This window comes from Fundulus heteroclitus, chromosome 12 (genome assembly GCF_011125445.2).
Source record: "Fundulus heteroclitus isolate FHET01 chromosome 12, MU-UCD_Fhet_4.1, whole genome shotgun sequence".
Taxonomy (NCBI): Eukaryota; Metazoa; Chordata; class Actinopteri; order Cyprinodontiformes; family Fundulidae; genus Fundulus; species Fundulus heteroclitus.
The window spans coordinates 34,092,629-34,105,215 of NC_046372.1; the positions used below are offsets into that span (position 1 = coordinate 34,092,629).

Consider the following 12,587-nt stretch of genomic DNA (forward strand, 5'->3'; position numbering starts at 1 on the left):
GTTATGAGCAGCTGTCTGTTAAGACAACAACAGACAACCAAGCAGATAGCACAACTAATTAACCAGCTATAATAAGCTTGCTTTACTTTGTTACTCCAGAAAACAAAAAAAATAACAATATTCTACAGATTTACTTGAAAACTCCTAACAGGTGGTTATCCTGGTCTATGTGCAAAGTTATCAAACAGTAAATTTTCTAAGATACAGTATTTCAGAGTGCTTTAAATCATGTCTTATAAACTGTGAATAATGTCTTGTCATAAGTTGTCTCAGACTGCAGATCTACTAGTGGTTCCTAGAGTCTCTAAAAGTAGAATGGGAGGCAGATCCTTTAGCTATCAGGCTCCTCTCCTGTGGAACCAACTCCCAGTTTTGGTCCGTGAGGCAGACACCCTGTCTACTTTTAAGACCAGGCTTAAAACTTTCCTTTTTGACAAAGCTTATTGTTAGTGTGGCTCATGTTACCCTGAGCTTCCTCTATAGTTATGCTGCTATAGGCTTAGGCTGCTGGAGGACATGTCTCTCACTCCGCTGAGTTCTCCTACTGTTCTCCAATTTGCAATGTTTGTTGTTATTTAAACTTAACTTTTCGTTCTCTCTGTCTTTTTTCTCTTCATAGAAGGTACACCTGGTTTGGTGTTCGGTTAGCTGTGACATCATCCAGGGGCCAGATTATCTGCCATTACCCTCTAACATAGAAAGTATTCCTGCATCAGTGCTTCTGTGCTTTTTTGTGTCTCTGCTCTGTCTTCTCTAACTCCCAGTCGGTCGAGGCAGATGACCGTTCACACTGAGCCTGGTTCTGCTGGAGGTTTTCCTTCCTGTTAAAGGGGAGTTTTCCTCTCCACTGTCGCTTCATACATGCTCAGTATGAGGGATTGCTGCAAAGCCATCAACAATGCAGACTACTGTCCACTGTGGCTCTACGCTCTTTCAGGAGTGAATGCTGCTTCTCAAGACTTGATGCAATCTGCTGGGATTCCTTAGATAGGGAACTTTTTGACCAATCTTCCTCTATGTGCTGATTAAATTGACTTTGTAAAGATCCTTGAGACAACATGTGTTGTGAATTGGCGCTATATAAATAAAATGTAATTGAGTTGAAGTTAAGAAAATTATAGCTTCAAAAATTCATGCAGGTGCACGCCAAGGCTCAGTTCTTGGTCCAGTTACTTATTTTATGTAGATATGAGTTTTCCTATCTACATAAAATGAAAAATCAATATGGAGGTCTAATGAAGCCACTAATGGTGAGATATAATTGGGTGATTAAGACCTTGAAAGGAACCCCATCAAATCACATCACTGTCAGAGAGTTAAGAATCTGAATAAGGTAAAAGATGTAAAGCAGATTTTAAATCTCAAATAATTTTTTCAAATGCTTGGATGGTGAAGCTCTTGCGCTTGAAAGCCCCTTTAAAATGACTGAACTGCAACCAATCTGCAAGGAAGAGTGAGCCAGAGTCCTTTTACATTTATGTGAAAGACGCATTGCTGGTTATCTCAAGTGCTCAAGGGCACTTGTTGCCACCAAAGATGGCACAACCAGTTTTTATGGGGCAATAACATTTTCACATAAAGCCAGGTTGGTTTGGATAGCTTTTCTTTTCATTAATAAATTCATAAAAATTCATTAATAAATGAAATCCTCATTTGAAACTGCTTTTTTGTACTTGCTCAGGTTATCTTTGACTGCTATTACATTTGGTATTATATACCAAAATATCTGAAATATTTAAATGTGATAAAGAAACAAAAAAATAAGAAATCTATAAGCCGTGTCTATGCACATGCCTAGACGAGAACCACCAATATGGACACTGTGATGACCTCTGTTCAGAAAAGTTGATCAGAAATGCTCCATGAATGAAATGCTGTGTTACTTTTGAGATATTTTCAAGCTAAGCACACTGCAGCGAGGCTTAAAAAAAAAAAAAACAGCTCCTGCCGTGAGGAAAGGCATTTAGCCCTCAAAGGGGGGGTCTCATGGATGACTCTGGCAGATCACAGCTGGAGAAATTATCAAGACATGCTCACAGTTTTATTTTCTCTGTTGATAATGTGGCATTAAGAAGCTTGGTTTGTAATAACTGACTTTTATCTCATCTGTCGGGATCAGATTATCCTCGTTAATAACACTTGACGTTGAACAGGCGACTTAAAGAGATTAATTTAGGAAACAGCAGCGTGGCTCTGCTTCTGCAATAAGTTACTAAGGGTCTGTTTTTGCTGTAGCTACTATATTTCTTTAAAAAAAAAAGGCACACCATCATCATCATATTACTGTTGAGCAGTAAAAAAGAAATGAAAAACTGGGTCAGAAGGAAAGAATCCCGCCAGTGTTTATACTTGGTGCTTAACACAGAGCTCTGTAACAAGAGGAGTTACAATAATACATAAACGGGCTGATAAATGAACAAAAGGAGTTACTCATGCATGCATTTTTCTCTCTCTGGTGACCAGTTTAGTACTTCCTCCCCTCCTAAGCAAAGGACTATTCCTTGTCAGGCAGGTGCCCCCTAGTGGTAAAAAGGCAGAACATATGCATTTTTTGTGCTACCAGTTTTTTTTTTTTTATAGACCCCAGATGATTTTCAGATATTTTCCATGCTGTAATACCCCAAGGCTTTTTTTAAAAAAAATCGAGAAACAGAAGACAGCAAAAACAAGAGAGACTTGAAAGGAAGAGAAAGGCCAAAGCATGGGTAATATGAATCCAAGGCACACGTTAAGCTGTCCAGGAATTAAAGAAAGGGTCCCGGCTCATTTTAAAACTTTTAGCTATGGAAATCGTGGAATATTCCAGCTCCTTTTCCCTTAATTCCTAGAGTTATTCTTAATTTTGGACATTGGTTTCCACACTGTAGGCTGCGTGCCAACGGTGCCACAAGCTCCCTCCCATTAATCACTGATGGCTTGATTAGCACAGATTAGCCTGGCTCTCTGGTGCTAAACAGAAGTGCCGGGCAGACAAAACATTTAGATACAGGTCAGAGTGTAGAGGGTGAACACATCCATTAATATAGGATCGTAAATTTGAAGCCACATTATACGCACAATTAATTTTAGATATTAAATTAGGTAAGGAGAAAGAGCAGATCACTCCCGTGATTACAATCATTCTAACTCACGCAGATTAGTTCAAAACCAGAAACTTATTCATGCCATACACCGCAACCCATACAGTTAGGAGGAGTTTAGGACAGCAGAGCTCAGATTCCTGCTCTAAGCTGTGTTTTACCAACTTGTGATCAACCTGAGGAAGATTATCTACGGTCAGAACTAGAAAGAGCATCACTCACCTTCTTCCGGGGCTGCCATTTCATCATATTTGTAAACCAAAATGGAACAGCATTAAGATATTAGGCTGTGTGGGAACGGAATGTAGATTCAAAGAAATCCAGAGCGCAAGTCATGCTGCCGCTCCACTTCCCTCGATTTTGCAGCAGATTTTCTCCAAGAAGTGGTGCATGATGGTGCGCGATCGAGTCTCGGCTTTGCGGCAGTTTTTTTCCCCCCTCTCTTCTTTTGAGGTTGGGCGACAGCACAGTCAACACAAATCACACCGCGGATTAAATCCACAGCTGAGGAAATGTAAATCACAGACCCAGTTAGAGTCGGATGGTGATATTTAGGTGAAAGGTTCCTACGCGTAAATCCAAAGTGGAGCGGTGCGTTAAACCCGCTCCCTCCCCTCAGTTCGCGCTCGGGTTCGACGCCCCCAGGTCCGATCCAGACGATGTTTAAGGAGCGATTTTTCTCCTTCAACTTTTAAAAGCGAGGTTGTCTCACCAAACTAGGCAGCACAGTCAGTCCAACGCCGCTCGCATGAACTGCAATCTTTCCTCCCCGATCCAGAGAAAACGACAGGAAGTCGGAACGCGTGCGTAAAATGCAGAAACATTAATCACAGTGATCCAAGTCCGTTCCCCCGGCGGTGTATGTACACTTTTGGAAGTAGAAGTGGATAAAAGAGTTAAAACAGAGCCCAGTGGGGACAGGCGGTGAGATTACATTCGCGGGGAGGAGGTTGTTCAGCCTCACACATGGAAAAAAAAAAAAAGATCCCTGGAATTTCTGTGAGGCTGTACTGGAAGGAAACCCTGATTCCTGCAACAGTAACAAACTGGGACTACAGCTATTTGGTGACTTCCTCCCCTGCGCTCCTCCAGCCTTGCAGTTTACAGACTTTGAGCAGAGGAGCACAGCTGAGGAGGTGGGAGGTAGCAGGGTCATAGCGCCGACGGAATCCCGAGATGCCAAAAAAAAAAAAAAAAAGTGCGCTTTACATTTACGCAATGTGCTGATGGAGCCGTCCAGGCTGTAGACTGGCTGTGCTATACAGAGCACTCACAAACGACCAGTATGTGAGTGCCATAAAATTAAGCCACAATTCGGTTTAGTCAGGCAAATTCTGTGTGGATCAGAAGTTTACATTATTATTATATTATGATATTCATTATGAAGATAAATCTGTATTGAGTTTAGGTGCAAACTATTCTCTTTCTATAGTGAAATAAGAGAATCCACACTTTTTTTTTGGATAAATGGCCATTAGGAATTTTGACCTGGTCTCACCAAGAATCAGTTAAGATTTATAAATGTGTGGGTAACACTACTACAGTGGTGTACTATAGTGATTAACAAAGTATTTAATAATAAAACATGGTACAGAGCCGAAATATTCTCCACAAAAAAAAGGCTGTACTCACACCAACTTGAGTATCAAGAGCTTCAAGACAAAGGAGGTGGTTTCTGATGTCTTCAAAACAAAAGTGTGCTTCAGTCTCTAGAAATAATAAACCATTCTGTGGAGAGATGTGATTTCTGGTTTGGCAACCGTACATCAAGCATAGTTCAGCATTAAACAGTGTTAGCAATGGCAGCAAACGGATTAAACATAGCAGAAGACCCAACTCACCTAGGCAATATTTTCTTTTCTGTCACCTACCGTCAGGCAAAAAAGCTTAAAGAGCATCAGGTCCAAATCAAATCAGCTGTTAAACAGTACATATCCTCAGGCGGTAAGAGCCCTCAACTCTCATAAATCCTCATTATCTGCTTTGCTTAGCAAGCTTGATCTCCCTCGGGGTCTTTCTTAATGCAGATTTTTATCTGGTCATTAATTTATGCAATTGTTTACTTTTCATTTTAATGCTTGTGTATCATGTGTAGTCTTATTTGTTTTGAGCCCCATGTGAAACGAAATTATAGGTGATGTTTATCATTGTGGCAACAAATTATTTGACTTGATTTCTATAAGCAAGTTGCAGGGAAACCACACAAGCTTTCATATCCATCAACAAGCTGCCGGCACAATTTTGGTTGGCTATTTGACTATATTTGATATTATCAGTACAGGTAGACCTCATATATAAACTGGTTTGTTTCCGGGCTCTGACACAATAAATTAAGTCCAGCCCACGTTTAGAGAAGACCGGCCCAGCACCGTGTCCTCTTGGCATGGTGCTGGGCGGGTCTTCTCTAAAAGACGTTCAAACACGGTAATATTTTTTTCTTAAATCCTGCAAAAGAGCAGGCTTTGATGTTTCTAAAATGAGCTGCTGAAATATTTTTATTTTGTTTTCACAAGTACTGTTGATTTTACAGCACCGTAAACACAGAAGATGCCATTTAAAGGTCTATCAAACATGGCGGACTCGTCCAAAAAAATGCTTCAGGACACAGATATGTGCCATAATGGCTGGTATCTTTGCAAACTAGAGAGTCCTACCTTTCCAACAACCTATTGCACGTCTTTTTCCGACATTGTCAGGTGATGTGCAACAGAGGATATTAAAGCGGTAGACACTTTTATAACCTCTGTGCTTTACGCACAGTTTGCTTTATGAACTGCCCGGGACACAGTTGATGATGCACAGCGGAAATGTCGTGACAAAACGCTCTGTCCTTTTGATGGAAATCAGCACTTTTAATTGACCAGATTCCCTTTGATGAGGTGAAAAACACATTTGGCACAGTTTTGGCACATGTGGCTAAATTGTGCCAAAACGACAGCTCTATCTGGCACACCGCCCGCTAAAACCACTATGGATCAAATATGCTTCAACTGATTCAGCCCATTTGCTGCAGATATAGTAAAAATTAAAAAGGTTTTCAGACATACTTTTATTGTGTTTTTTTACTGTTTATTTAGAAACAGTGAGGCACAGAAAATCACAAACTAATCAGATATAGTAACAGTTGTGACCGTGGTTCCACTGGAAAAAAAATCCTTTATGTCTGAACTTTACACTTGCACCAAAAGGTTGCATTTAGACCTCTTGATTGTGGAATTATTCTTGATTTATTTCAGTTGTGTATTTTGAGGTGGAAATTGCTTCTGAAACCCTCTGGGTTTGTCCGAAAATTTGAATTAGCTTAATGTTAGCATGTTTGATATGTTTGTGAGTTGTGTCCAGCTTTCAATCTGAATAAAACTGTAACCTTCAGAGAAAAGGAAATCCTTTAGGAGGTTCCAGAACATCCCAGAATCTACCAAGGCTCAAGGTGATCATAAACTGGAAAACCCTCCCAACAGCAGTGTCACTCAGTGACACTGAATGAGTGAAGTCAGTTGGAAATCAATGGAAACCTCAGAGGTTCTGACCAAGAAAGAAGCCCCCACTCGAAAATGTACCTAGAAGCCCGACAGAAATCTGCATCTGCCCACATGGACGAGCCAAATGCCTTCAGGACAAAAGAAGAGATGAAGATTAAGCTGCTTGGCCACAAAGCCAAGAGAAATGTTTGGATCAGTCAAACCTAAGAACATGGAACCGACTGCCACGTCTTGTAGCGGTGAAATCATGATTTGGGTCTATTTCCCTGTCAGTGTTGCTGCCACATTGCACACAAAGTGGATCAGATATTGAAGAAGATCCGCTCCAAATTCTTGAACGTCAGCTCAGATGAATAGCTTGACGGTTGAAACGTGGATCCGAGTGGATGTTCCAACAGGACAATGATCCCAAACATGCATCAAAAGTGGTTCTGGAATGGATAAATCAGGCTAGAAACCAGGTTTTACAGTGGCTCAGACCTCAACCTGGCTGAAAATGTATCCTGTGCTTAAAGGCCAGCTTTGCAGTCTTATTTTGCGTATCGCTGGAGATGTTCGTTGCAGACTTATTTCTCACTGGGAAAATAACATTTTGAATAAATCATTAAAACCTCATATATTGGTGTTCATGTTGATGGTTAGTGTCTGCAACCTTCTCCCTTTTAACCGTGGAGTCAAATTCAAAATGTCTCTAGCATTGGTTGATCATTTCTTCCGTTTCATCCATGGGGAGACATTCATTTTATGTTAATCTGTTGTGATTAAAAGGGTTAGTATCAATGTTTTTTTTTTTAGATAAATGATCCCTTTTAGTTGTCTGCTGATTTTCCTCCAGTCCACCTTCATATAAATAATACAATGGAGTTCACCTTCATAAGGAAATTCTAGTATCTACCTTCAATAAAGGCATGAAGGTGATGTGGCGCTGGTGCTGTCGCTAAATAGCTGCTACCTTTGAGTTTCTGTTTACAATGGAGGTCCACAAGATAGTTTCCCAGTCAGTGAACAAGCAGATAAATAAAAGTGGAAACTGCTTTACATGCTGCAATGCACGTTTTCAGTTTATCTGCTTTTAATTAGCTTAAAAGATCTGCGTAGCACTGCACTCCAATGCTGCACTGCGATGCTGCTGTGGTCTCTATCAATGGAAGCTACTGTCCTTGGTTATTTATTTATTTAATTCTTATTTGTGTGAAAACTGATTGAATTCATGCATAAAAAGCACAACTCACACGGGAGGGAGAGCCTTGGATTCTGAAGACACGTAGAAAAAAAAAGAAAACGTGGATTTTTACCCCCCCAGTTCCTTTCTGCTGAGAGTTGCTGTCACACTGAGTTTACAGTGCAATATTTTACCGTACACTGCCATCAGATGCAAAACGGTGCCAGGGATTTTTATTAGATATTGTTTGGCTGGAGAGAGAAATGCTCTGAGACGCTTAAAAAGAAACTTTTTTTTTTTTGTGGGGGGAACAGAATTGAAAGCAGAGCACAAGGTTGATTTTGTAAGAGCCCATTCACCACGATCGATACCGCAGTTACGGAATGAAAATAGTTTTTTATTAGATATACGTCCCGTTGTCCTGTGCTCAGGTAGGGGGAACAAATAATCGTATTGCACAGAGTGCAAATAGAAAAAAAAGGTATTCATAATCCTTCAACTTTTCCACATTTTACAACCACAAACTTAAACATACTTCCTTTGAACTTTATGTGAACTTATGTATAAACAAACAGAAAATGCGTGCATAATTGTAAAGTGGAACGAAGTGAGACAGGATTTTCCATTTCTTTTTTTTTTTTGACAAGTAACGATATAAAAGATGTGGCATGCATACTATGTATAAAGTCTACTTTACACTGATACCCCTAACTAAAATCCACTGCACCTAATTTCCTTACAGAATTTGATTATTGCAACTGAATACAACCGTTTGTAATTTAATCTCTCTCCATAAATCCAGCTTTTCTGCAAAGGCCTCAGAGGGTTTTTTTAGAGAACATTTGTGAACCACCATCATCGAATGAACACAGCCGATAGGTCAGAGGAAAGGTTGTGGAGTGGTTTAAAGCACAGTTTGGCTATAAAAGCATTGGACATCTCCCAGACCACTGTTTTTTTTCATCGTCTGAAAAGGAAAGAGTATAGATAGCACAACTGATGCCAGAAGAAGACAGAGCAATGGAGGATGGGGTGTCTGTGCTGTTGCTGTTTTTTAGCCAAGTTGGAGTTCTTCTGAGAACCGTTTCTTGGGTCCAACTTCACAAAGCTGGTATTTATGAAAGAGTAGAAGGAAGAAAACCATTGTTTAAAGAAACGCCATCGCTAGCAGTTTGCCAAAAGTGAGTCAGGTGTACTGGAGCATGGGCTCATTGAAAACATGCGTTACAGTTGGCCAGGAGGACTATGGTCACGGACCACAGATGTTGATACGCGCGGTAGATTGAAACCACACCTGAACTGTTGCAAAACCCTACGTCTTGCTCTGGGAGAGCAACACTGCACATCACCCTGAACACACCAACCCCACCCTAAAACGTGACGATGGCAGCATCGTGCCGTGGGGACTGAAATACAGAATGTGTGGCAAGACTTGGAAATCGATGCCCATAGATGCTCTGCATCCAATCCGGATGAGCTTAAGCTAGTTTGTGACGAAGAATTGGCAAAAAATGTCAATCTCTAGATGTGGAAAGCTAGAAGAAGTAAAAGCCAAAGGGCCTGCAGCTTTGGCTGCAGTGAAATATGTCCCAGCAACGTCCTGGCGAGGCCAGATGTAAAGACCTCCCAAACTTTGCAGAATTCTATTTGTGAAAATAGAAATTGTGCAATGCATGGGCTATTTTGTGTTGGCCTATCACATAAAATCCCGCCCAAAAATATATTTGCAGTTCTAAAGTGACAAAACGTGTGACTACGTCGGAGGTATGCATGTATTATACAGCATGTTACTGCAAATCTATTCATAGGAGCGTATCCTGTATATGAAAGTGAATTAGGGAAATGGTCAATAAAGAAGCTTCAACAATGGGGTTGTGATTTAAATTGGTTTAGGTAATGGACTCTGTGGAGCTGTGGGCTGGTCAATAAGCTTGATTCTCTCAAGGGTGAGCGTGGTCCCACAGTGCACCTCGGGGTCAGGCGGATGACAAAAAAACGAGTAGGAGGAGGGGGCGGGCTGCCATATGGCCTTATGGACAAACTCCTGCTGTGCACAGGGAGTCCACTTGGTGATCCACATGGATGAACAGAAACAAATGTTTGACAATACCTCTGCACACACAGCCGGCACAGTGATTACAGCACACAGAGAGAGAGAGAGAGAGAGAGGGGGTAGGGTTAATGGTACAGTAGCTTCACAGCTTTTTATTCCCTCGCACTGGTATCAAACTACATTGTTTTTTTATTGGACAATAATTGTAAAAGGCCTCCAGTGTAGTGACATGCTAAAAATCACACTGTTGTTGTCCTTTAACCCCACACGGCTAACATCTACAATAGGTGCACACTTGCTTTGTTAAAGGCGTTTGGAGGACCAATCGCGGGCCACTTCAGCGCGACGTTAAGCGGCAGCCTCTCTTTCGTGGCGAAGCCCGTCATCTGGCGTCTGCATACAGCAGCGGGCTCCCTGAGCGAGCCTCTGCTTTCCCAATCACAGCCGCACAGGAAATCAGGCTCCAGCCCTTCAGAGGGAAACAGAAAACTGCCTCTTTCATTTTCCACAAGTTGGAGCCGTTCAAGAGTTTGTGCTTCCTTTTCTTGTTCGTGCCAATCACGCCCTCGGTAATGTCTCCTCTGAAGGTCCTGATCAGAGCCCGATGAGTGAGCCGGTCTTTGAAGCCGGCTTCGCTCTGCGGTGTGTTTAACAGCTGCAATGTTACAGTGACTGACTCGTGTAAGGCACATCAGCGCCGAAATGTTTCCTCCACCTGCAAAGCATGTCTTTTTTTTTTTTTGGGGGGGGGGGGGGAGTTTGAATAAATCCAATATGGTAGAGTTGACTAAAAGGAGAAACAGCTTTGTGCACAGCCTCACATTTAACTGTGTGCACCCACCGAGGATGTTTAAGGGAGGGGGAAACTATTTAGTGTTTTTTAAAAAGCCTACTGAGAAGTAGCACTTCACTAGCTCTCCTGAATGTTAGCGTAATTAATTACTACGCAGCTCTCGCTTTGGAAGTCATGACACCGGGGTGTCTTTGTGTGCTATCTGTCCTCTGTCTGGATAAAGGCTGCCCTTTTTAATTACAAACACTGGAGTTTCGAGGCAATAAATTCCACAGCCAAAAAAAAAAACAAAAAAAAACCCACAACCATGTCCACAGCTCACAACTGGATGGATATGATCACACAGCAAAAAAAATCCCATTTTTGTTTTGCGAAAGGCACAGTTAAAGACTTGGCATTATTCTGTGAAGTCCACGCAGAAAACATAGCACATCATATGTAAAGAGCATAATATCAGAATTTAAACAACTTCTCAGTTGTTTCCAGGCTTGCAGCTCATGATAGATGCATCCGTTTCCATGTCTGAGACAGAAATATTAAGAAAAAAAACATGAAAGAAATAAAGTAACCACGCAGCATCCAAGGGAAGAGTCGAAAGTTGCGAAAGAGCGATGACTTTCCCTACGGAATACCAAACTTGGTATCTGTGCATAAAATAATTTCCAGCCAATAGCAAAGTCTCCAACTAGAACATAAAATCACAATACAAAGACTTGTATGACAAACTTGTCAGTAAAGATTAAGAGGTCAGAAGAAATGCTTTCTGAGAGCAGTAGCAGGGACCTAATAAACCAGCACCCTACCCGGCGGTTCTGTGGCGAGCACAAGCAGCCTGTATTTCACCACAGTGTGTGCTGCAAGCTTGTGACAGAAAAATGTATATACAATGTAATACAAGTAATTAAAACCAAAAAAATAAATTGTGGCAGGAGTCAGGTAGACGTTGTGGAATTTCGGCTCTGGTTCCAATGATCTTTGTAAGGCTAAGGCGTGACGGCACCAGCACACGTATGTCCCCCATCAACTGTGTCGTCGCAGCACTTTGTATTAGGGAGCCTGGAATTTTAGCTGTATTGCAAATAAGCCTCCAGACGTATCTGTTATAAAGGGTTTCTTTGTTGAGAAAAGCTTTTTACAACAATAGGCGTGCTCCACAGTTCCATTATTGGTTATCATCCAAATTTGGTAGAGCTTTTCAGTTTTAGTGAGGTGTGGCACCAAAGGCTCTTTCTGTCTCAGGATTGTTTTTTGTTTGTTTGTTTTTTTACGTTTTAATTATCTTCTATCATAAACAATGAAAAGCCTTATTGTCATATCCTTCTATTTCACTTTTTTTTTTAAGACTTTGTGACAGTAAAACATGATATTTGTCTTTAAGCAGGCACCGTATGCCGAAGAACACCATCGCAGAAGGCCGCGAGGAACAAAGTATTAGGCCCTTTTAATACTAATAAACGTTTCTGTCGGGTGTAACATTTATAACGCTGGAATGTAATTTAGAATATTTGATAGATCGCATCCATAAAAAGACATGGCGGCTGGATGAATCTGTTTTGAAGCGCCTAACAACACCGGAACAATAAAAGTGTGAAACAGCGATCGCACCCTCCACTCTGTTGTGCTGTACATCACTGAAAACAAATAACCCTCATCGGCATTCATTCATTCACCTCTCTTAACAAAGCTGTTTTGGTAGATGATGTTGTGTCAGAATTTAGCCCGCCGCTGAATATGTGAGATGGCCGCGCATTTGTGTGTGTAAGTGCTGTACGGTTGTGTCTTAGCGGGAGCTTGGTGTTGATTAAGTGTCTGGAGCCTGAGGGGGGATAATGAGAGCCTCTAATTAATGAGCCTGTGCATATCTCAGAGTCACAGAGTCCTATCGGCAGCGAACAACACACGCACACACAAACCTCAGCGCACCGTTGGGATCGTTGCCTGCCCTCCACCCTCTTTTCTCCTGGGAAACCCAGCTGGGAGTGTGTCACTCTGGCTGCTGTCCCTGATGAGTGCCCTC

The 12,587-nt window shown here is 41.5% G+C and overlaps 1 protein-coding gene across 3 annotated transcripts in view; it reads right to left on the reverse strand.

Annotated features, from left to right (window-relative positions):
• Nucleotides 1-12,587, reverse strand: part of LOC105939218 (tetratricopeptide repeat protein 28) — a 306,671-nt gene that overhangs the window by 194,756 nt on the left and 99,328 nt on the right. Inside the window, exon 1 of one of the 3 annotated variants that reach the window (XM_036144490.1) lies at nucleotides 3,303-4,197. The exons of the other annotated variants lie outside the window; for them this stretch is intronic. Coding sequence (XP_036000383.1) covers nucleotides 3,303-3,329 — 27 coding nt within the window. The 5' untranslated portion in view covers nucleotides 3,330-4,197. Of the gene's footprint in view, nucleotides 1-3,302; nucleotides 4,198-12,587 lie in introns of those variants that run through there. 3 annotated transcript variants of the gene reach the window in all.